General features: G+C 37.6%; 1 protein-coding gene across 1 annotated transcript in view; it reads left to right on the top strand.

The window, feature by feature from the left end:
* TEX11 (testis expressed 11) overlaps nt 1-24,140 on the top strand; it is a 297,399-nt gene that overhangs the window by 189,623 nt on the left and 83,636 nt on the right. The window contains exons 18-23 of the mRNA XM_045994777.1: nt 1,382-1,467; nt 4,670-4,726; nt 9,831-9,871; nt 11,701-11,787; nt 19,643-19,713; nt 21,154-21,270. Of these exons, the coding sequence (XP_045850733.1) occupies nt 1,382-1,467; nt 4,670-4,726; nt 9,831-9,871; nt 11,701-11,787; nt 19,643-19,713; nt 21,154-21,270 (459 nt within the window). The remainder of the gene's footprint in view (nt 1-1,381; nt 1,468-4,669; nt 4,727-9,830; nt 9,872-11,700; nt 11,788-19,642; nt 19,714-21,153; nt 21,271-24,140) is intronic.

Genomic DNA, 24,140 nt, shown 5'->3' with positions numbered 1-24,140 from the left:
GACTACATTAAAATAAAAAGCTTCTCCACAGTGAAGGAAATAATCAACAAACCTAAAAGACAACGTACTGAATAGAAGAAGATATTTGCAAATGAAATAACCAATAAATGGGGTGCCTGGGTGGCTCAGTGTGTTGGGCTTCTGCCTTCGGCTCAGGTCATGACTTCAGAGTCCTGTGATCGAGCCCCGCATCGGGCTCTCTGCTCTGGCGGGGAGCCTGCTTCCGTCTCTCTCTCTGCCTGCCTCTCTGCCTACTTGTGATCTTTCTCTCTCTGTCAAATAAATAAATAAAAATGTTTAAAAAAAAAAGAAATAACCAATAAAGGGGCAGTATCCAAAATATATAAAGAACCAACACAACTTCAACACCCAAAAAAACAAATAATCCAGTTTAAAAATGGGCAGAAGACATGAACAGACATTTCTTCAAAGAAAACTTAGAGGTGGCCAACAAATTCATAAGAAGACAATAGTAATGAAAGGGTACAGTCAACGACTCTGTTAGTGAACAGCTAAGATAGAGTAGAAATCAAGGAACCAAGAGACTAGAATATTAGGAGGATCATCTATCTATATATTGAAAGTGCCAAAAACTAAGACAGGAGTAGTTTTTTGAGAAAATAACTGTGCAGTAGATAAGTCATCAAGAAATGAGAAGAAAAGGCCAGAAAGCTGGTAGATCAGCACAATGAGAAATGGTGGGTGATATAGTCTGATGACAGGAAATTCAAAGCTAGGGATTTGGGGGTTGGGAAAGGGAGAATAATTTTAAAACAGCAATGAAGAGCAAAAATGCTGCCTATTCCATCTCTAGTTCGACAAGTAGAAGGGAAATGAGAGAAAAATCACCACTACTTCAGAGGGCTTCTTTGGAAGCAGTATCCTTGGTGGGATCTAGATTTCCATTACAGAAAGAATGTGGAGGGAACTTTCAGGGAAGGGGTTGCTCACAGAGAAGATTTTGATGGTAACGAACTGGACTTCAGAAAGCGTATTTGGAAAGGTTGGGGGAGTTGGGGAGAAATGCGAAAAGAGGGGTTTATAGAGCTTTATGGGGATTCGGGTACTAGAAATGAAGGTCTGGGGTTCTTTTGGTTACTGCTAATGAACAGGGATAAAGATCACAATAAGATTCATCTTAGTGGGTTCAGGGCAGTGTTGGCCAGTTTAAATATTTATGGTAGGAAGGAATGGGGTTTTGAGGCCAATATGAACCTGTTCTGTTTTTGTCAATGAGTTGTTGCTTCATTCTATCATCTTGCATTGGCTTTTTTGATAATATAAAATTAACAAGTTCATATTTTTTTCTTCCTTAGAGGACAGGAATACAGGTAACATTTTTAAGTACCACTTTGATATATAATTTATTTGTCCTTTTTAGAATGGACAACAAATTGTGGCAGGAAAAGCTTTGGAATATTTGGCTCAATATTCAGAAGACCCGCAACAAGTCCTTACAGCTTTAAAGTAAGTGATTCACATCCCGTAGATGTGAAAGAATTTCCTGTTACTCTTGGTCTATAAACTTTGTCAAAATAATACTGATGTGATGTGATCAGGTCTACTATACCAACTGTTATTTTAAATTTTTTCCAAGCTTTTTTGTGATATAATTGACATAACATATAAATTTAAGGTATATAACCTGATGACTTGAAACATGCATATATTATGAAATGATTGGCACAACAAAATTAGTTGACATATTTAGCACTTCACGAAATTACAGTTTCTTTGTGTGTGGTAAGAACATTTAAGATTTAGTCTCTTCCCAGCTTTCAAATATATAATACAATCTTATTAACTATAGTCACCATGCTCTACTTTAGATCCCCAACTTATGCATCTTATAATATGAAGTTTGTACCCTTTGACCAACATTTCCTCACTTCTTCCATACCCAGCTCCTAGCAAACACCATTCTACTCTGTTTCTGTGTTTTTCACTTTTTTAAAAAGATTCAGCACGTAAGTGAGATAGTATAGTATTTGTCTTTGTCTTTTCACTTAGTACAAGGCTCTCAAAGTCCATCCATGTTGTCACAAAGGGCAAGATTTCCTTCTTTTCAGTGGCTAAATAATATTCCTGTGGGGGGTGGGGTAACTGGGTGGCTCAGTCAGTTAAGTGTCCGACTCTTGATTTGGACTCAGGTCATGAGATCGAGACCACATCAGGCTCTGTGCTGGGTGTCAAGTCTGTTTGAGACTCTCTTCTCTCCCTCTCCCTCTGTTCCTCCCCCCACTAATTCTCTCTCTCTCTCAAATAAATAAATTTTAAAAAGATATTCCTTTGTGGAGTGCCTGGGTGGCTCGGTCATTAAGCGGCTGCCTTCAGCTCAGGTCATGATCCTGGGGTTCTGGGATCGAGCACCGCATCGGGCTCCCTGCTTGGCAGGAAGCCTGCTTCTCCCTCTCCCACTCAACTTGCTTCTGTTCCCTCTTTCACTGTGTCTCTGTCAGTCAGTTAAATAAATAAAAATCTTTTTAAAAAATTCCTCTGTGTGTGTGCGTGCGTGTGTGTGTGTGTGTGTGTGTACATACCACATTTTTCTTCAGCTGTTCATCTATCAGTGGATACTAAGGTTGTTTCCATGTCTTGGCTATTGTGAATAATGCTGCAGTGAACATGAAGGTTCAGGTAGCTTTTCAAGATAGTGGTTTCTTTTCTTTGAATCTATACCCAAAAGTGGGATTGCTAGATCATATGATAGTTCTGTTTTTAGTTTTTGAGGAACCTCCATACTATTTTCTAGTGGCTGTACCTATTTGTTTCTACCAAGGATGTCAAAGGTTTTCCTTTTTTCCACATACTCACCAAAACTTATCTGTGTTTTTGATACTGGCCATTCTAGCAGGTGTGAGGTGATGCCTCTTTGTGGTCTTGATTTACATTTCCCTGATGATTAGTGATGTTCAGCATCTGAAAAGATGTATTTGTTGACCATGCATGTCTTCTTTGGAAAAATATCTATTCAAGTCCTTTGGGCATTTTAAAATCAGATTATTTCTATTTTTTTCTGAGTCGTATATGCTCCTTATTTGTTTTGTATAGTAACCCCTTATCAGATACATGGTTTGCAAGTATTTTCTCCTATTCTGTAGGTTGCCTTTTCATTTTGTTTCCTTTGCTATGCAGAAGCTTTGTGGTTTGATGCCATCCCACTTGCCCACTTTTGCTTGTGCTTTGGGTGTCCTGTCCAAAAAGTCATTGTCAAAGAGCTTTTCACCTATGTTTTCTTTCAGGAGGTTTACTGGTTTCAGGTCTTAAGTGTTTAATCCATTTCAAGTTAATTTTTGTGAGTAGTGAAAGATGGTGGCCCCATTTCATTTTTTTTGCATGTGAATATCCAGTTTTACCAACAACATTTATTGAAAAGACTGTCTTTCCCCCATTGAATATTCTTGGCTCTCTTCTCATATTAGTTAACATGGTCTATACACGGTTTATACATGGGTTTTATTTCTGGGCTCTCTATTCTGTTCTTTTTGTGTGCTGGTACCATGCTGCTTTGATTCCTATAGCTTTGTAGTATAGTTTGAAACCAGGAAGTATGATATCTCCAGCTTTTTTATTCTTTTTTCTCAAGGTTGCTTTAGCTATTCAGGGTATTTTGTGTTTCCATATGAATTTTAGGATTTTTTTTCTATTTCTGTGAAAAATGTCTTTGGAAATTTGATAGGGATGCTTAAAGTTAAAAAAAAAAAAAGATATCAGTTGGGAGTGCCAGTCAGTTAAGCATCTGCTTTTGGCTCAGGTTATGATCTCAGGGTCCTGGAATCAAGCTCCTCTTTGGGCTCCCTGCTCAGCAGGGAGTCTGCTTCTCCCTCTCCTTCTGTCCCTTCCCCCTGCTCTACACGCACACGCGTGCTCTCAAATAAATAATCTTTAAAAAAAAGACATCAGTTGAATTTGATTTTTCCCCCTTTTCTCTTTCTGTGAAGGAAAATGGTTTATCAAAAGGGAACTTTTACATACAGTAGTAAAATAGAGGATGAGGTTAGGGCATGATAACTTCTAATGTGACTGAGAATATGTCAGTAGCAAAGTCAGAAACCAGAAGGGTTCTATAGTGGTTTTCCTATTGGTCAACTACATTTGAAAAGGAATGGAGTCACAGAAATAAGTATCAGAGGAGTCTTGAGTTACTTATATTCCTTAAGTCAGATAAATATCTAAAATCATTCAGGATAGATGGTATTTTAAAGAAGATTTTTAGCGTTTAAAACTTTATAAGCTACCTTATTTTGTTAGTTCATCATGCTGTCAGATCCCCTTGAAAGAACAGTCATTCTAGTTTATGTTTTACCCAAAGGCCAGCTCCAGGCTCCTTAAGAAAAACATTAAGATTTGTACTTCATACCTGATGTTCTAGCAGGTGATTTGGAGTAGTGATATATAAACAGTGGAACTATTTAGGAATATATCATAAACAGAGCTTTTGCTTTTAAATGGTTTTCTTAAATTATTCTCCCCAACTTACAAAATTTGCATGTTTTCATTACAACCATTAAAACAATACAAAGATCTATAAGTAAAATAAAATTAGTCTCCTCCTTACCCTCTCTTTTCTCACTTCTGCCTCCTGGGGTAATCAAGATTAATAAGGTGGTAAATACTCTTTCACCTGGTTTTTCCTAAGCATCAATTTTTGTATTACTTTATCATACAGGTGTTTGTTTCGTCTAGTTCTCCCAAAAGTTTCTCAGATGCCAGAATCTGAAAGCAAGTAAGTTATTTCAACAGAAATGATTCCGTTAGAATAATTATTATTAGAATAATAATAATGGGGGCGCCTGGGTGGCTCAGTGGTTTAAGCCGCTGCCTTCGGCTCAGGTCATGGTCTCAGGGTCCTGGGATCGAGCCCCGCATCGGGCTCTCTGCTCCGCGGGGAGCCTGCTACCCTCTCACTCTCTCTGCCTGCCTCTCTGTCTACTTGTGATCTCTCTCTGTCAAAATAAATAAATAAAATCTTTAAAAAAAAAAAAAAAGAATAATAATAATGATTCCATTAGAATAATTATATGTAACTTCCAATATAAACCTTATGTTGAGAGATGTCCAGTATAGTAAGATCAATATAGTCTCTGGGGCCAGTCTTTCTGGGTTCATATCCTGGCTCTGCCTCTTATTAGATGTGTAACCTGGGCTTTTATTTCCCCATCTGTAAAATGAGAATAGAATAGTGCCTACCTTACAGGGTTGCTGTGATGACTCAATGAGTAAATACGTGAAAACACTTAGAAGAGTGCCAAGCACTTACTAAGCCCTCAGTAACGTTAGGTATGATTTTACTGTGGTATTGCATCTATTTCCCCCTTTCTTAACATGAGACATATATAGTCATATTTCTTACTTTGCCACAGAAACATATAACCCGGTCAGCTCATTGATTGTGAATCTGTATCAGCTCAGCCAGGAGTACTCAGATATCTTTCTGCTCACAGTTTCTATGGCATAAGACATCAAGAACTTAACACTTGGTGGAAGAATTAGGTCACCAATTTCTAATTCACAAAATTCACTACCTCCTAATGATTTGAAAGAAAACTCTATTGCAGGTCTTGATTAGGGATGACTTTCAGAGAAGTAATTACTCATCTCTGTATTCTCTATTTAGATAGAAACTTTATAATAGTGTATCTCTATTTTGCTTTTGCTTTATATATAATTTGTACCCAGAGGCAATACATTTCTTCAGCTAAATTCTTTGGGAAATAATCTGTGACTAAGATAATATTGGACTGATGAATTAACTTTTTTCGTGACACAAATTTTACCCAACCATAAATTTTGCCTCTTCTTTATAGACTCTATGAATATATTAGAAAGGAATGCAAAAAACTAAAAAAAGATACTGAAAAAATTTTAAATCTTAATAATGGCCAAATATTTGATGATATTAAGACATTAGTTTTAGACATATGATAGTGTGGTTATGTTTTGTAAAATAATCTTTCTCTCTTAGTGACACATCCTAAAATATTTATGGATGAAATGATAGGAAGTCTGGAATTGGCTTCAAAATAATAGGGAAGGGAAAGAAATGGGTGGAGGTAGAGTTGAAACAAGATTGATGATGAGTTTAATAATTACTGAAGCTGGGTAACGGGTACATGTGGATCCATTTGTCTGTTAACATAGAAACATCTTGGAAATTTTCCACAATAAAAAGTTTAAAAATACAGTGGTATTGTAATAGCCTTGTATGGTGGCTGATGGCAGCTACACTTGTGGTGAGCATGGCATAATGTGTAGACCTGTCCAGTCACGGTGTTGTATACCTGAAACTAGTGTTACATTATGTAGTCAACTATACTTCAATTTTCAAAACTTTAAAAAGTCATTTAAAATTTTTAAAAAAGAAAAGAAAAGAAACTCAGAAACCAAACATAGCTAATAGATTATAAGATCTCTTTGAGGACTATGTGTATTTATATTGTATCTCTGAAACCTAAGACAGTGTCTGACATATAATAGCCACTCAGTTGATTTAAGTAGCTGGGTATCAATCGGTTCTTTACAAGAAGACTTTTAGTACTGGTCTTAAGTGCTTCATATTCCATGTAATTGTGACATATAGTCAAACCTTATTCATTAAAACCAATTTGGAAATGGGGAAAGGAAAGGAATCCTGTTTAAATTAATGGTAAACTTAAATTACAGAGTAGTTTAAAAATAGATCTTTATTGTTTTATAGTAAATACAGTCATAAAGAACATCTGCTAGCAGTGTTTTCAGATAGCAGCACTTTATTTAACAAAGATTTTTTTTTTTTTTAAAGCCCATTCGGTGGAAGAGTCAGAGAATTGAGTTCCAGTTTCAGTTATTTCACTAACTCCAGTTCATCTTAGACAACAACTTATTTTAACTTACCTAAGCTTTATTTTTTTCATCTGTTAAATAAAACAGCTAGACTGGGTAATTTTTAAAGTTCCTTTCTCTTCCAAAAAACTGATGGTTTTCATTTAGCAGTAGCTACCTAAGTATTATAACAACTTACATGCTAAAAATTTTTTAAGCAGTTTGGCTTTTAAATAGACTATATATACATCCCTATCCAGGTCTTCATTCTTATTTTATACTATGTATTTGTGTTAATGGACCCTTACTAGATTATTTTATAGTCACTGAATTAAATAAGTGAGGATGTCAACTTTAGATCAGCTGAAATTCACATCAGTGAAGTTTACTTTAAGAAGTTATTTTAAGTAAACCAGGCTTCTAATATTTATGTCTGAGAAAGCTGCTACTTTTCCTGAAGCATAGTCTTTATTATATAATACTAGAGCTCCTCATGATAATGCCAGTCTAATAGTATACTCTACTTCTTCTTAACTTCCTTAGTTGAGCTTGCCAGTACCTCTGTATTCATTCCTTTGTTCAGTAAAGTGACATGTTTTTCTCCATTAAAATTTATATACCCTCTAAAGAAATTTGACAAAGGGTCAAGAGACCTGTGTAATAGTCCTGGAATTGTCATTAATTACATGACATTAGACACAACATCCTCCATTTCCAGATCTGTTTCCTCATCTTTAAAATGAAGAGTCTGAAACCATAAGTGACTCTTAATTGCACAAAACAAACTGGGGGTTGCTGGGGGAAGGTGGGGTTGGGAGAGGGGGAGGGGGGTTATGGACATTGGGGAGGGTATGTGCTATGGTGAGTGCTATGGTGAAGTGTGTAAACCTGGCGATTCACAGACCTGTACCCCTGGGGATAAAAATACATTATATGTTTATAAAAAATAAGAAATAAAATATATATATATATATATAAAATAAAAAGAAATAAAAAAAATGAAGAGTCTGGACTGGATGAGTGGTTTTTTTGTTTATTTGTTTATTTTCAGCATAACAGTATTCATTGTTTTTGCACCACACCCAGTGCTCCATGCAGTACGTGCCCTCCCTATTACCCACCACCTGGTTCCTCAACCTCCCATCCCCAGCCCCGCTCCTTCAAAACCCTCTGGTTGTTTTTCAGAGTCCATAGTCTCTCATGGTTCATCTCCCCTTCCAGTTTCCCTCAACTCCCTCTCCTCTCCATCTCCCCATGTCCACCGTGTTCTTTGTTATGCTCCACAAATAAGTGAGACCATATGATACTTGGCTCTCTCTGCTTGACTTATTTCGCTCAGCATAATCTCTTCCAGTCCCATCCATGTTGCTACAAAAGTTGGGTATTCATCCTTTCTGATGGAGGCATAATACTCCATCGTGTTTATGGACCACATCTTCCTTATCCATTCATCCATTGAAGGGCATCTTGGTTCTTTCCACAGTTTGGCAACCATGGCCATTGCTGCAATAAACATTGGGGGTACAGATGGCTCTTCTTTTCACTACATCTGTATCTTTGGGGTAAATACCCAGCAGTGCAATTGCAGGGTCATAGGGAAGCTCCATTCTTAATTTCTTGAGGAATCTCCACACTGTTCTCCAAAGTGGCTGCACCAACTTGCATTCCCACCAACAGTGTAAGAGGGTTCCCCTTTCTCCACATCCTCTCCAACACACGTTGTTTCCTGTCTTGCTAATTTTGGCCATTCTAACTGAGAGGTATCTCAATGTAGTTTTAATTTGAATCTCCCTGATGGCTAGTGATGATGAACATTTTTTCATGTGTCTGATAGCCATTTGTATGTCTTCATTGGAGAAGTGTCTGTTCATATCTTCTGCCCATTTTTTGATATGATTATCTGTTTTGTGTTTGTTGAGTTTGAGGAGTTCTTTATAAATCCTGGATATCAACCTTTTGTCTGTACTGTCATTTGCAAATATCTTCTCCCATTCTGTGGGTTGCCTCTTTGTTTTGTTGACTGTTTCCTTTGCTGTGCAGAAGCTTTTGATTTTGATGAAGTCCCAAAAGTTCATTTTCACTTTTGTTTCCTTTGCCTTTGGAGACATATCTTGAAAGAAGTTGCTGTGGCTGATATCGAAGAGGTTACTGCCTCTATCAGAATCCTCTAGTATTCTGATGGATTCCTATCTCACGTTGAGGTCTTTTATCCATTTCGAGTTTATCTTTGTGTATGGTGTAAGAGAATGGTCGAGTTTCATTCTTCTACATATCGCTGTCCAGTTTTCCCAGCAACATTTATTGAAGAGACTGTCTTTTTTCCATTGTATATTTTTTTCCTGTTTTGTCAAAGATTATTTGACCATAGAGTAGAGGGTCCATATCTGGGCTCTCCACTCTGTTCCACTGGTCAATGTGTCTGTACCCCTGGGGATAAAAATACATTATATGAAAAAAAATACATTATATGTTTATAAAAAATAAATAAATAAATATATATATATAAAATAAAAAGAAATTTTAAAAAAGAAAAAAAAATGAAGAGTCTGGACCGGATGAGTGGTTTTTAAAATATATTTCAGAACCCTGGAAATTCTGTGGCACTGCTTCAGGGACTTCCAGGAAAATGAGGTTCTAGGCCTCTACCCACCACTGGTTCAAACAGAGTAGCCAAACTTACATCTTTTCTTATATATTAGATTTTCATCAAAGTTTATTTGAAACAAAGTTTCTAATTCCCTTCTTCAAAAAAGAAAAAGCTTGAAAATCACAAAAATCACTCTCTGCTTTCAAATTCAGTGACCCTTATCAGCCATTGAAATCCTTTGCACAGAAAAAATGTGAGAATGCTGGGGAATGAGGAACAGTATCCTATAGTGAAAAATAGGGTTGAAATGATAGGTTGGAACCTTGAACAATGAAATTCACAATTTTGCATTGTCTTTGTGTAACTCTCTTGGGGTCTCATTTTGGTACTTTTCTGTAAAGCTTTGAAACAGTAGGAAAATACTCTTTTCTTTATTTTTTAGAAAGAAAGAAATGGATAGACTTTTCACTTGCTTGAATACAGGTAAATATCGTCTTGGTTATTTTCAGTCCTTCATCTTCCCTCTGTCCTCTATTAAATTCTCCAGGTACATAACTCAGACAGACTTCATGTTTGAGTTATGCTTCATGCTTTTATTAATGTTTGCCATAGAAGTCTACTTTGGTTTCTTTATTTACAAGCAGAGGAAAGTTTGTCATCACTAACATTCATTTCCAAATGTGATTTCTTCTCTCCTTTCATTCCAATTTATTTTATTTTATTTTACCTTATTTTATTTAAAGATTTTATTTATTTATTTGACAGAGAGAAATCACAACTAGGCAGAGAGGCAGGTAGGGAGAGAAAGAAAGCAGGCTCCCTGCTGAGCAGAGAGCTCCATGCAGGGCTTGGTCCCAGGACCCTGAGATCAAGACGTGAGCCGAAGGCAGAGGCTTAACCCATTGAGCCACCCAGGCATCCCATATTCCAATTTATTTTAAAGAGAGTTCCTTCTTTCCTTCTGTCCTTTCTGTCTGTTCTTATTGCTACTTGATCCCAACCTAAGAATAGAACAGGTGAAAAAGTATCAAGACAAATAAAAATGCTGTGCACCCTGCTAATTTTCATGCCCTCTTAATCAGATTCAGATAGTTTACTTTATTATTTTGAAACTTGTTTATCGAACTACCCAAGACTGTGTCATCTCCTCTATCTACTAATAACTCCTCCCTCTTCACTTTAAGCTAACCTCCTAGCCACATCAATTTCTTTTTTCCAACACTGTGCTTTCTTAGCCAGTGTCACTTTTGCCTAGCAGCTCTTCCTATTTCCACTACCCAAATATCTACTTCCTTATGTCCAAAACATCTTAGAAACTCTCTTCTCTTTATTCAGTAGTTCAGTTTTACACCTCAAATACCTATCACTAAGATGTTAAATATAACAAAGTGGTTTAGAAACCAAGGCTTTTAGAAACCCAGGAGCACCTGGGTGGCTCATTTGTTAAGTGTGTGCCTTCGGTTCAGGTCAAGATCCTGGGGTCTTGGGATTGAGCCCTGCACCGGGCGCCCTGATCAGCCTGCTTCTCCCTTTCCCACTCCCCCTGCTTGTGTTACCTCTCTCGCTGTCTCTCTCTCTCTGTCAAATAAAATCTTAAAAAAAGAAACCAAGTTTTTCAAACTTGGCTGTTTGGTATTCTTACCTTTGAGAAGGGTATATGGGTATGTAATAAATGTCTTGTGATGATGACAGCATGTTCTGGTTCTTCGGTGTGCTTGCTGTGGGAGCTCAGTAAGTATTACAGCAGCCTATCAATACTCTTCCAGTTCTCAATCTCCATTTCAGTCTTTTTTTTTTTAAGATTTTATTTATTTATTTGACAGAGATCACAAGTAGGCAGAGAGGCAGGCAGAGAGAGAGGGGGAAGCCGGCTCCCCACCAAGCAGAGAGCCCAATGCGGGGCTCGATCCCAGGACTCTGGGTTCATGACCTGAGCCGAAGGCAGAGGCTTTTAACCCATTGAGTCACCCAGGCACCCCTCCGTTTCAGTCTTTTAAATGATTGTTCCTATTCTTTTATTTCCTTACATGTAAATCCTCTCTTTCTGCCTCAGGTGGTGAGTGATTAGGTAAAATTTTAAATCTCTCCAAAGATGTGTTTTTCCCCACCAGAGTTTGAGTTAACTGCTTCTTGGAGCTTTGGTAATGCTTTGTGTCATTTTAATTACTTTTGGTATCTACCTATGCACACACATAAACAAAAAGAACTTTCTAATTTCAAACTCATGTTTGACTATTTTTAAGGCAGTAGTAATAATTTTGCTAGAGTATAAAGTGAAAGTCCTCACTATAAAATCTTTCTGTTCAATGCAGCACTCCTGAAACTCTCCCAGCCTTTCAATGGAGAGGCCTTGACTTCAGACTCAAGGGCTAATGAAGCTCATTGGTTTCGAAAAATAGGTAAGAGGATATTCTGTAGCTATGGGAAACTGGGTGGTGGTAGAATCAGACATAGGTGAATTCAAATTATGTTTTTTTTAAGAAGATTTTATTTATTTATTTGAGAGAGAGCGAGTGAGCAGGGGGAGGAGGAAAGGGGAAGGGACAAACAGACTCCCCGCTGTGTGTAGGGCCTGATCTCATGACTCTGAGACCACAACATGAGCTGAAACCAAGAGCTGGACGCCCAGCCAACTGAGCCACCCAGATGCCCCAAATTCTGGCTCTTTTATGTGTAGCTATGGGTATAAGGATAACTTCCTTAATCTCAGTTTCATTATTAAAGGGGAACAATTATACACACTTCATAGGGCTAGTAAGGGTTTTAAATAAAACCATGTGTGTACCTGGGACATAGTAGGTACTCAATAAATATTAGTTTTCTTTTTCTTTAGAAATGGGTCTAACAATAAAATGAGGACTTAAAACTGCAGGTCCCCAAGGCTATGCTCCTAAATTTGATATAGAATGCCTAACGTATCTCTAAATTTGATTCATCAAAAATAAACTATCTATGGGATGCCTGGCTGGCTCAGTAAGTACAACATGCAACTCTTGATCTCTGAGTCATGAGTTTGAGCCCCATGTTGGCCATAGAGATTACATAAAAAATAAAAACAAAAAGTAAACTACGTGCAACAAATTGGATGAATCTCACAAACATAATGTTGAACAAAATGAATACTGTTACACTGAAATTTTAAAAAGTCAGACATTGATTTCATTTATATGTGATAAAAAAGCAGGCAAAACTAATTTATGATATTTGAACTGAAGATAATGGTTTCCCTTGAAGGGAGTTGGACTTGAATAGGGATGGTTGCATTGCTTCTGAGTTTTTGGTAATGATCAAGGTCTGTGTTGATTTGGATTGGTTACATCATTATATTGACTTTGAAAATTCATCAAGCTAACCAAGTATAAGTTGTGTAATTTACTTTATTAGACTTAATTTCAGTAAAAACACTTAAAAATTGTGGAGGCAATTGCTTCTCGGCCTTTTGGCTGAGATCAAGTATAAAAATTGTGGAGGCAATTATTACAGTGATAAGTAATGAGGAGCAATTAAGCAGCAATGTCACAAAGCGGACTGGTTTTCATGAATATTTCTTCTGCTTTACGGGGTTTACTTGGACTCTAAGCTAGGAGAAAATGGAATAAACACAGCAATCTGGCTTCTCAGAAACTTACGCAACTAAATGAAAGTAACACACATTTAAACTGTAGAAAGGTTTAATGACTTTATCCTTTGGAAGTTTGAAAAGTTATTTTCCAATACTTCTTTTACTGAATTTTAATTTTAATTTTCCAATGTGAAGATTATGCTAAATGTTGCCAGATGGAGACTTCCAGTGCTCTGTGGAAGATGTGACTATAGCAATTTCTTTTAGCCTTTGATTCTAGGGTACCCTGTTCTTTGTTGAACACTTTTTCTTTTCAAGTTTTTATTTAAATTTCAGTTAGCTAAGATATAATGTAATGTTAGTTTCAGGTTTAGAATTCAGTGATTAATCACTTACACACAACAACGAGTGTTCATCACAAATGCCCTCCTTAATACCCTTCACTATTTAACCTATACCCCTGCCCACCTCGGCACCAGGAACCCTCAGTTTGTTCTCTAGAGCTAGGAGTCTCATTTCTTGGTTTGCCTGTCTTTTTTTCCCCTTGTGTTGATCTGTTTTATTTCTTAAATTCCACATATGAGTGAAATCATACGGTATTTGTCTTTCTCTGACTGACTTATTTCACTTAGCCTAATACTCTGTAGCTCCATCCATATTGATGCAAATGGCAAGATTTCATTCTTTTTATGGCTGAGTATATATACCACATCTTTTTAAAAATATTTATTTATTTGACAGTCAGAGATCACAAGTAGGCAGAGAGGCAGGCAGAGAGAGAGAGGAAAAAGCAGGCTCCCCGCGGAGCAGAGAGCCCAATGTGGGGCTCGTTCGCAGGACCCTGGGATCATGACCTGAGCCGAAGGCAGAGACTTTTTTTTTTTTTAAGATTTTATTTATTTATTTGACAGAGAGAGATCACAAGTAGGCAGAGAGGCAAGCAGAGAGAGAGAGAGGAGGAAGCAGGCTCCCCGCCAAGCAGAGAGCCTGATGCGGGACTCGATCCCAGGACCCTGGGATCATGACCTGAGCCGAAGGCAGAGGCTTAAACCACTGAGCCACCCAGGCGCCCTCGAAGGCAGAGACTTTAACCCACTGAGCCACCCAGGCGCCCCTATATACCACATCTTTATCCATACATCAGTTGGTGGACATTTGGTCTGTTTCCATAATTTGGCTGTTGTAGAAAAGGCTGCTATAAAAGCATCAGGGTGCATGTAGCCTTTTGAATCAGTATTTCTGTATTCTTCAGGTAAATACTTAGTGGTGCAGTTGCTAGATCATAGGCCAGGTCTGTTTTTAGTGTTCTGATGATCCTCTCCATGTTCATGAGAGATAACGGCCTGTACTACTCATTTTTTAGTAGAGTTTTTGTTTGGTTTTGGAATTGGGGTGATGCTGGCCTTATAGAATGAGTTTGGAAATTCACCTTCCTTTTCTATTTTTTGGAACAGTTTGAAAAGAATAGGTATTAGCTCCTGTTTAAGTATTTGGTAGAATTTTCCTATGAAGCCATCTGGCCTGGGACTTTTGTTTGTTTGGGAAATTTTTGATTACTGATTCAGTTTCTTTACTGGTTATCAGTGTGTTCAAATTTTCTATTTCTTGCTGTTTCAGTTCTGTTATTTATATGTTTCTAGGAATTAATCCATGTTTTTCTAAGTTGTCCAGTTTGTTGGCATATTATTTTTCTTTCTTTCTTTTTTTTTGGCATATTATTTTTCATAAGATTCTCTTACAATTGTTTGTATTTCCATGGTGTTGATTGTTATTTGCCCTCTCTCATTTGTGGTTTTATTTATTTGGGTCCTTTCTCTTTTCTTTTTGATAAATCTAACTAGAGGTTTATCTATTTTATTGTTTTTTTTTCCCTCAAGAACTAGTCCCTGGTTTCATTGCTCTGTTTGTTTGTTTGTTTGTTTATTTTTAAAGATTTATTTGAGAGAGAGCACAGCAGAGGGAAGGGGTAGAGGGAGAGAGGGAATCATGGAATGGCAAGAGGCTTAATCTTAGGACCCAGAGATTATGACCTGAGCCAAAACCAAGAAATGGACACCCAACTGACTGTGCCACCCAGATGCCCCTTCATTTATCTGTTCTACTGGGGTTTTTTTTTAGATTCCTTATAGTTTATTTCTGCTCTAACTTTTATTATTTTCCTTCTTCTTATGGCTTTAGGCTTCATTTGTTGTTCTTTTTCTAGCTAGTTTAGATTTAAACATAGGTTGTTTATTTAAGATTTCTCTTCTTGAGGTAGGCCTATATTGCTATATACTGCCCTCAGAGGACCGCTTCTGCTGCATCTCAAAGGTTTTGAACCATTGTGTTCCATTTTTATTTGTTTCCATGTATTTTTTTTATTTCTTCTTTGATTACCTGGTTGACCCATTCATTCTTTAGTAGCATGTTGTTTCACCTCCATGTATTTGTGGCCTTTCCTAGTTTTTTCTTGTGGTTCACTTCAAGTTTTATAGTGTTTTTAGTGTTATAGTTAGAAAATATTCGTTATGATCTCAATCTTTTTGTACTTGTTGAGGCCTGATTTGACCTAGTGTGTGATTTCTTCTGGAGACTGTCCCATGTGCACTTGAAAAGAATGTGTATTCTGCTGCTTTAGGATGAAATGTTCTGAATATATTTGTTAAATCCATCTGGTCTAGTGTATCATTCAAAGCCATTGTTTCCTTGTTGATTTTCTGCTTAGATGGTCTGTCCACTGCTGTAAGTGGGGTATTAAAGTCTCCTACTATTATTGTATTATTACATATATTACATTATATATATTACATATATTACATTACATATATTAATTCCTTTATATTTATTAGTAATTTTTTATATATTTGGGTGCCCCAATGTTGGTTGCATAACTATTTATAATTGTTAGATCTTCTTTTTTTAAAATTAAATTTATTTTTTTTCAGTGTTCCAAGATTCATTGTTTATGCAGCACACCCAGTGTTCCATGCAATATGTGCCTTCCTTAATATCCACCACCAGGCTCACCCATCACCCACCCCTCCCCTCCAAAACCCTCAGTTTGTTTCTCAGATCTTATTGCTGGATTGTCCCCTTTATTATTACATAGGGCCCTTCTTTGTCTGTTGTTATAGTCTTTGTTTTAAAGTCCAGTTTGTCTCATATAAATATCGATACTCCTATTTTTAAAAAATATCCCTTAGTAGGATAGATGTTTCTCCATGCCCTCACTTTCAATGTGCAGGTGTCCTTAGGTCTAAAATGAGTCTCTTGTAGGCATCATATAGATGGGACTTGTATTCTTATCCTTTATGACGCCCTATACCTTTTGACTGGGATATTTAGTCCATTTACACTCACAGTAATTATTCATAGATATGTATTTAGTGCCATTTTATTGCTTGTTTTGTCATTCTTACTGGAGATTTTGCTTGTTCCATTCTAGTCTTTGTCATTTTTTAATTTCTCTTTCCCACTCAAAGTGTACCCTTTAATATTACTTGCAGGGCTGACTTAGTGATCACAAACTCCTTTAGTTTTTGTTTGTCTGGGAAACTTTTTCTCTCTCCTTCTATTCTGAATGATAGCCTTGCTGGATAGAGTATTCTTGGCTGCAGATTTTTGCCATTCTGCATGTTGAATATATTATGGCACTCCCTTCTGGATTGCCAAGTTTCTGTGGAGAGATCTGCAGCTAACCTTATGGGTCGAACTTCTTTTGTCTTGCTGTTTTTAGAATTTTTTTCTTTATCACCATATTTTGCAAATTTAATTACAATATGTCTTGGTATTGGTCTGCTTTTGTTGATCTTAATGGGAGTTCTCTGTGTCTCCTGGATTTGTATGTCTGTTTTTTTCCCCAGATTAGGGAGAGTCTCAATTATGATTTCCTCGAATAAACCTTCTGCTTCCTCTTCCCTCTCTTCTTCTTTTGGGACTCTTGTGATATGAATGGTATTACGTTTGATGGAATCACTGAGTTCCCTAAGTCGATTCTCGTGATCCATAACTACCCTTTCTGTCTTTTGTGCAGCTTCATTATTTTCTATTATTCTATCTTCTTTATATTTATTTGTTCCTTTGCTTCTTCCATCCTTGTCATCATTACATCCAGTTGGTTTTGAATCTTAATTAAATTACTGCATTTTTCATGTCTAATTATTTTTGAACTCTTTTATCTCTGAAATAAGAGTCTTCCTGAAGTCTTCCATGCTCTTTTCAAGCCCAGTGTGTATCCTTATGATTGTTGCTTTAAATTCTGCATCAGACATATGACTTATATCTATCTCGATTATATCTCTAGCCATGACCTTTTCTTGTTCTTTCTTTTGAGATGAATCCCTCCATCTTGGCATTTTATCTATGTCTCTGCCTTCTTCTGTGTGTGCCTATTATGGTTCCTGCTCCTGAGAATAATGGCTGTATGAAAAAGAGGTCACATAGTGCTCACGGCCTGGGCATTTCAGGGAGTGTCTCTTGTATGTGCTGTGTGCACTCTGTTGCTATGGTTTGATTGCTTTATTCCTCAGGTCATTTGTCTGCAGAGACATGCCTTGCCAGCAGCAGGCAGTGTTTGGACCTTAGCCAGAATGTAGGGAGGTTTTTTTGTTTGTTTCTTTGTTTTTTAAAGATTTATTTATTTATCTATTTGACAGACAGAGATCACAAGTAGGCAGAGAGGCAGGCAGAGAGAGAGAAGGAAGCAGGCTCCCTGCTGAGCAGAGGGCCCGATGCGGGGCTCGATGCGGGGCTCGATGCGGGGCTCGATGCGGGGCTCGATGCGGGGCTCGATCCCAGGACCCTGAGATCATGACTTGAGCCGAAGGCAGAGGCTTTAACCCGCTGAGCCACCCAGGCGCCCCATGTAGGGAGTTTTTAATAGGCAGGCTCTGGTCTGCTTGTTAAATGAGACCCGATGCTACTTCTACTAGAACTGAAGAAGCCTTGCAAAACTTTTTGGTTGGTGGTTGAGGTTCATGCAGAGGTTTCTGCTGGCCTTCCGGGGAAGGGGCCTGCTGCACTGGGACTGAGGCACACTTGCCAGAGTAGGGCAGTACCAACAGAGCACAGTGGGGCCAAGACTTGGTGTTAGCGGTTTAGGAAGCCAGCATTGATGCTGTTCTGTTTCCTGAAGTTCGTTTATGCTGAGGAGCCTGGGAAGGGAATGGCAGCAGCCAGCTGCATTTTTCCTGGAGTGTGGTTTCCATGCTTGCTGTTCTGAGGGAATCAGTCCCAGAAGAGCGAATAATTTCCTCTTGCATATACCAGGCATTTTTCAGATTGCTCTTTTCACACTGCCTCCAGGTTGCTTGCCTGCCTGAAGCAGTGCAGTGCGCTTTGGGCTCTATCCTAGCCAAGTGTGCTGACCACTAAAACTCCAAACTTTAGCGACCTGGGTAGCAGGGACCTGCTGGTGTCTTCTGGGGAGAGTCTTGCTCTCTTGGGGGTGATGCAGGTTTGACCCCGAAGGGCAGCTGCGCCAGAGTGCAAGGGTGTGGGATTTGGAGCAGAGCAGGCTAAGCAACCAGAATGCTGGTTAGTCGCCCTCAGCGTGTATCTCTGCCTATGCTGAGGGGGGAGGAAATGGCACCTGCTGGCTCGCTTTTTTGTCCCTGGAGAAGCAATTCCTAGAATGACACCTCTCACAGATGTGCTCCAGGAAGAGTGCACAGTCTCTCCCCATGTGCCAGAGGCAATCTTCACATTGCCTTGTCTGCCCCCAGGATTACTTGCCTGCCTTCTCTCCAGGAGTACAGCAGTGCCCTTACGGCTCTATCCCAGCCATGCCCATGGACCTCTAAAAATCCAGTCTTTGAGCCCCATTGGTGGCAAAAACTCAGAAAAATCAGCCCCTCTCGTTTTCCTAGCCAATGGCTTTGGGGAAGTGTTTACCTTGTGCATATCCCTGTGTGCTCGACTGTCTCTCGCCTTTCTCCACAACCAGGGTTCCCTCCCCTCCACAGCACCCATGATCCATTTCTCCTTAAAACCACATCTCCGCACATCCTGCCTTCCTCAGTGTGGACTCCTTTCTCCCTCTGGTTGTGCAGTTTGTTCTGCCAGTGCTCAGGTCTATTTCTTAGGTATTCAGAATCATTTGATTAGTTATTTAACTGTGTTCAAGGAATGAGGCAAACTGCTATCTTAGCTCCCCACCTCTTTGTTGAAATTTAACATACTTTTATGAATTCCAGTGGTGAGCTCCTTGGTGATCCTTATTTTTTAGAGGGATCTATTCCAACTAAGAATATATTGTATGGGGGCACTTGGGTAGCTCAGTGGGTTAAGGTCTCTGCTTTCGGCTCGGATCATGGTCCCAGGGTCCTGGGATCGAGCCCTGCATCGGGCTCTCTGCTCGGTGGGGAGCCTGCTTCCCTCTCTCTCTCTCTCTCTGCCTGCCTCTCTGCCTACTTGTGATCTCTGTCAAATAAATAAATAAAATCTTTTTTTAAAAAGAATGTATTGTATGTTCCCAGTTTTTATTAAAAAAAAATCAACACTACCTCCATTAGTTATTGGCAAGATTTAAAGATTGGAAGTGATAAAAGTCTCTAAAGTTACCTGAAAAAATTTCTCTAAAAATCTAAAGTTAGCTTTTTTAACCCAAGAAAGCCCTCATTAGTATATTAATATTAAAAATGCAGGTAGTAAAGATTATAATGCTACAGATTAAACAGAGTTTCATCATCTTATCATTTCATATTAACTTTCAGCTTGGAACTTGGCTGTGCAATGTGGCAAAGACCCAGTGGCAATGAGAGAGTTTTTCATCCTCTCTTATAAGGTAAGTCTCTTCTAGTAAGTATCTCATGAATGGACCACAACAAAGATAGACCACTGTGGCTATTTTCAAGGGCAAAATATGAAGTGGCATGGGCTTTTAATCTAGAAACTTTTAAAATACATGTCTAAACAGTAATGACCTAAGGAGCATTTGTTCCCTATAGGATACAATGTGCACATATGAAGCAGTTCTCCACATAGCAAAATATTATAAACAACCATCAGAGAGATTAAAGTTTTACCATAAGAGACCTATTTCTTTGCTTTTGAAGGAATTCAGTCTCCCAGAGTCCTATATTAAAATATAACTCTCTTTAGGAGAGGAATACTCTTAAGCTGTCAACCAATAAAACATTAGGAAGGGTTATAAATCAGTAGGCGTATAGAATAGGTATCTGGGGAAATGAGGAGGTAAAAATAATACTAAGAATCTTGGGCCTACTTTATAGTTTTTCCTAGAGCAGGTTCTCTGTGTAAGGATTTGTAAGCTTACTTTGCAATTATAAGCATTTTTAAATAGTCATTAGTCTCCAAGGTCAAGATTAAATGCCAGCAAGTAAGCAATATTGATGAGAAAATAAAAGGAGAGAGGGGCTAAGAATGTCTCTCTTATACATTCAGGAGTATATCATCTGATATGTTGAGATAGATTAAATGTTAAGAGTTTTAGAACTGGAAAGAACTATAGAGATAATCCAGCATAACTCCCTCATTTTATGTATTAGTAACCTGAGACCTAGAGAGATAGGGTGTTTTGAAATGCTGTTAATTCAGTGACAGTGATGATTATGATCACGAAATGTTTTGGGAGATTAAGAAATAGTCTTTGAAAGTTCATGTATAATTTCCATTTAAATTAGGTGAAATGAATTAGTTTTAGTTTGAACATTTGTGATAGCACTAGTAGGGTTCTATGTAAGAATCCCAAGGGCCTAGAGGTTTATTATAGTAAAAGCTGGGAGTTTTTTCTAAAGTTAGAGGACAAGGTTTAATGATGAGGTTATGCCTAATAATGCTTGTCAAGATTTGACATTGTGTCTTTCAACCATGAAAATATATGTGCTAATTTCAGCTCTATTCAATACAAAGGAGAAATCTATTTGCCAGGGGAAAAATCACTTAGAAATTATAACATAAAGCAAGAAATAAATCACTAGATAGAAATACAGGGCCAAACTACAGTACCTATCACTGGGAAGATAGGAAAATTGCAAAGAAATGAAGCTTTTTATCTCCAGAAAGCTTCTTAAAAACAATGGAAAGTAATACAAAATTAAAACTGTAAATCAGTGTTAGAGTCTATATCATTTTTAAGGTAAGATGTGTTTTTCCAGCTGAATTTTTTCATTCAGACAGGATGTTGCTGATTTTCATTCTGATTGTTTCTGTTCACCTGGCAGAATTCGCAGTATTCATTGATGTTCTGGTTATTTCTTATCAGCTGTCCCAGTTTTGTCCTTCTGATCAAGTAATTCTGATTGCACAGAAAACATGTTTACTTATGGCAGCTGCAGTTGATCTAGAGCAAGGGAGAAAAGCTTCAACAGCTTTTGAACAGGTAATGTACTACCTTCAAAGAAAACACAAGAAAGAGTTTAGTGTGCTATTTGGTGTGTTTGCCTTCCCTGATGCAGTTCTTTCTGATTCTCTTTAAAGAACCCTTTCATCCTTTCCAGGAGCATCTTGATTTCAAAGGTTTGTAAGGTTTCATTCCTTCCTAAGAAAAGGTCACATTTGGCTTAGCCTCTTCTTTTAAAAAGATTAAATATCTCTTCTTTTAAAATGCCTCTTCCCATGGACCACTCTTTCCAAATCTGTTTTTAGATAGTCTTCATCATCTCCCTGCAATCATATGTGGCCCATAAGAAAGAGTTTTCTCTATTTTTATTGCCTTTTACACATTCTCTAAGGAAGAATTTTTCTATCTCCACAGCTTCAGTAGCCAGCTCATTATTTACTTGGATTGTTTTTCTTCACTCTAATTGCATTTGCTTTCTTTGACCCACACCCTTAAATATTTTATCAGTAATTCAGTTTTAACAACAAAAAAGACAGAATTCCTACCTTTGCCTCAATTCCACTCTTAGCTTTGTAAACCTTACCCTTTAAGAAAATGCCAACATCAACATCTAAGAAAATTGTCTCCAAGTTGGATCACTAGCATTTGGGGTATGATTTTAAGATCTAGTTCTCTCTGCTTTTTCTCTCTTACCTAGACAAAGAAAACTTCCCAATTTCCCATACTTGCCAGCTTTTCTTTCTAAATAGTATAAAATCCTGCTTGCTGTTTATTTCCTTCCTTCCGTTAATTGCTTCTTTCATATGATTCTTCAGATCTGGAACAAACTGTCACCAGATCTCTGCCAACATATTTCTCTTCCTTTCTGTTCCCTGTTGACTTCAACTCAAAAAACATTTGAGTATTAAGTATTCTGCTAGGTACTGGAGATAAAGAAGACAAAATCCTTAACCTTAAGAAGTAAAGGGACCTCTTTTTAGAAACCTTTCCATTTTAAAAGAATATGAGAAAAGAATCTTATGTGCCCCAGAGCAAAACCAAAAACAATCATTTTGCTTCTTAAAAAGCATGGGTAAGGGTGCCTGGGTGGCTCAGTGGGTTGAGCCGCTGCCTTCGGCTCAGGTCATGATCTCAGGGTCCTGGGATCGAGTCCCCCATCGGGCTCTCTGCTCGTCAGGGGGCCTGCTTCCCTCTCTCTCTCTCTCTGCCTGCCTCTCTGCCAACTTGTGATCTCTCTCTGCCAAATAAATAAATAAAATATTAAAAAAAAAACATGGGTAAATGCAATTTTATTCTCAATAAGGCCTTATGTTTTACTTAAAAAGAGTAATAACTTCCTAGTTTTTGCATAATGCTTTTAACCTTTTAAAAGTTTTTCTCAGTCACTCAGAGTCAGTTGAGCATGCGACTCTTTATTTCAGCTCAGGTCGAGATCTCAGGGTTGTGAGATTGAGCTCTGCCCCACAGTGGGCTCCGTGCTCAGTAGGGAATCTGCTTGAGATTCTCTCCTACTGCTTCTCCCTGTCCCTCTGCTCCTCCCTCCATTCACACACTGCATTCTCTCTGGAAAATAAAGAAACAAATCTTTTTTTAAAAAGTTTTCCCCTTAAATTGGTGATCCTGACTTTGTTTTTTATCTTAATGAATAGCAATCAAATTGATGTGAGGGAAATTTCACAAACTCTTAAGTAAAGTCCTTAATTGTTTTGTTTGTTTCCAACAACTGTTCTTTTTTTGTGTTCTTTCTCTTGCAAATGTTAATGGTTTCTAAGAACTCTAACCTAGTAACCCCTCTATAATCTTTGCTTTTGAAAGAATATCTGTTTAGGTAATGGAAGATGAATTTCTGCCTTTTACCATCTGAGTGTGGTCCCTGTAAATTAGACTGTGGTGTTCTGCTTGTCTAATGAAGACTTGTTGAATTCTGTTCTGTTTACCTGCTCCTTGTTCTCTAAATGCTCATAAATTTGAGTATTTCCAAATAAGTAGGCGATGAAGGAATGTAGATGGAATGTATAGTTTTATCAACATTGTCTTTACTCTCCTGAGTATGAGCTGGGGGGGAGTGAGGGATACTTTAAAAAAAATACAGCAGTTGTAATATACCATTGTGTGTGTGTGTGTGTGTGTGTGTGTGTGTGTATGTGTACACACCACATCTTCTTATCCACTTATCTATCAGTGGACAGTTGGGTTGCTTCTGTATCTTGGCTATTATAAAACAATGCTGCAGTAAGCATAAGGATGCATATATCTTTTTGAATTAGTGTTTTTGTTTTCCTTGGTAAATACCCAGTAGTAGAATTACTGGGTCATATGGTATTTCTTTACTTAATTTTTTTTCAACTCTTTACATGTGTGAACAGGCTTATTTATTTCAGGTGAAAATGAAATCTATACTTAAGTTCAAACCAAAAAGTGAGAACATATTAACTAATGCATGTCATATAAGAATCTTACATTGATATGCTTTCAATTTTCCCTTTCCCTTCCATCTTTTGTTATTGTTACTGCACATTTTATTTTTATGTGTTATAAACTCTCAATATATTGTTCTTATTTTTGATTAGGCTGTAAATTTATTTTTAGAGCTGTTAAATAGAAGTTAAATGTTCTTTAAATTTATGTACATTTTAAGGGCTGCCTTGAATCATTTCTTTGTTGAGATCCAGATTATTGTTTGATATCCTATTCCTTTTGCCTTAAGAACTTTAACATTTTTTGTAGTGTCGATCTATTGAATTTCCCCATCTTTTTCTGAAAAAGCATTTTTCCTTTATTTTTCATAGTTTTGCTGTGTGTAGAATTTAGAGCCATCAGTTATTTTTAATTTTAGCACTTTAAAGATGTCACTCCACTGTTGTTGGGCTTGCACAATTACTGAGGAGTCTGTTAGCCTCATCTTTTGT

Source organism: Meles meles, chromosome X (assembly GCF_922984935.1).
Source record: "Meles meles chromosome X, mMelMel3.1 paternal haplotype, whole genome shotgun sequence".
Lineage (NCBI taxonomy): Eukaryota > Metazoa > Chordata > Mammalia > Carnivora > Mustelidae > Meles > Meles meles.
Note: the sequence above shows the minus strand (reverse complement) of the source record. Positions and strands in the feature narration are given on the sequence as shown.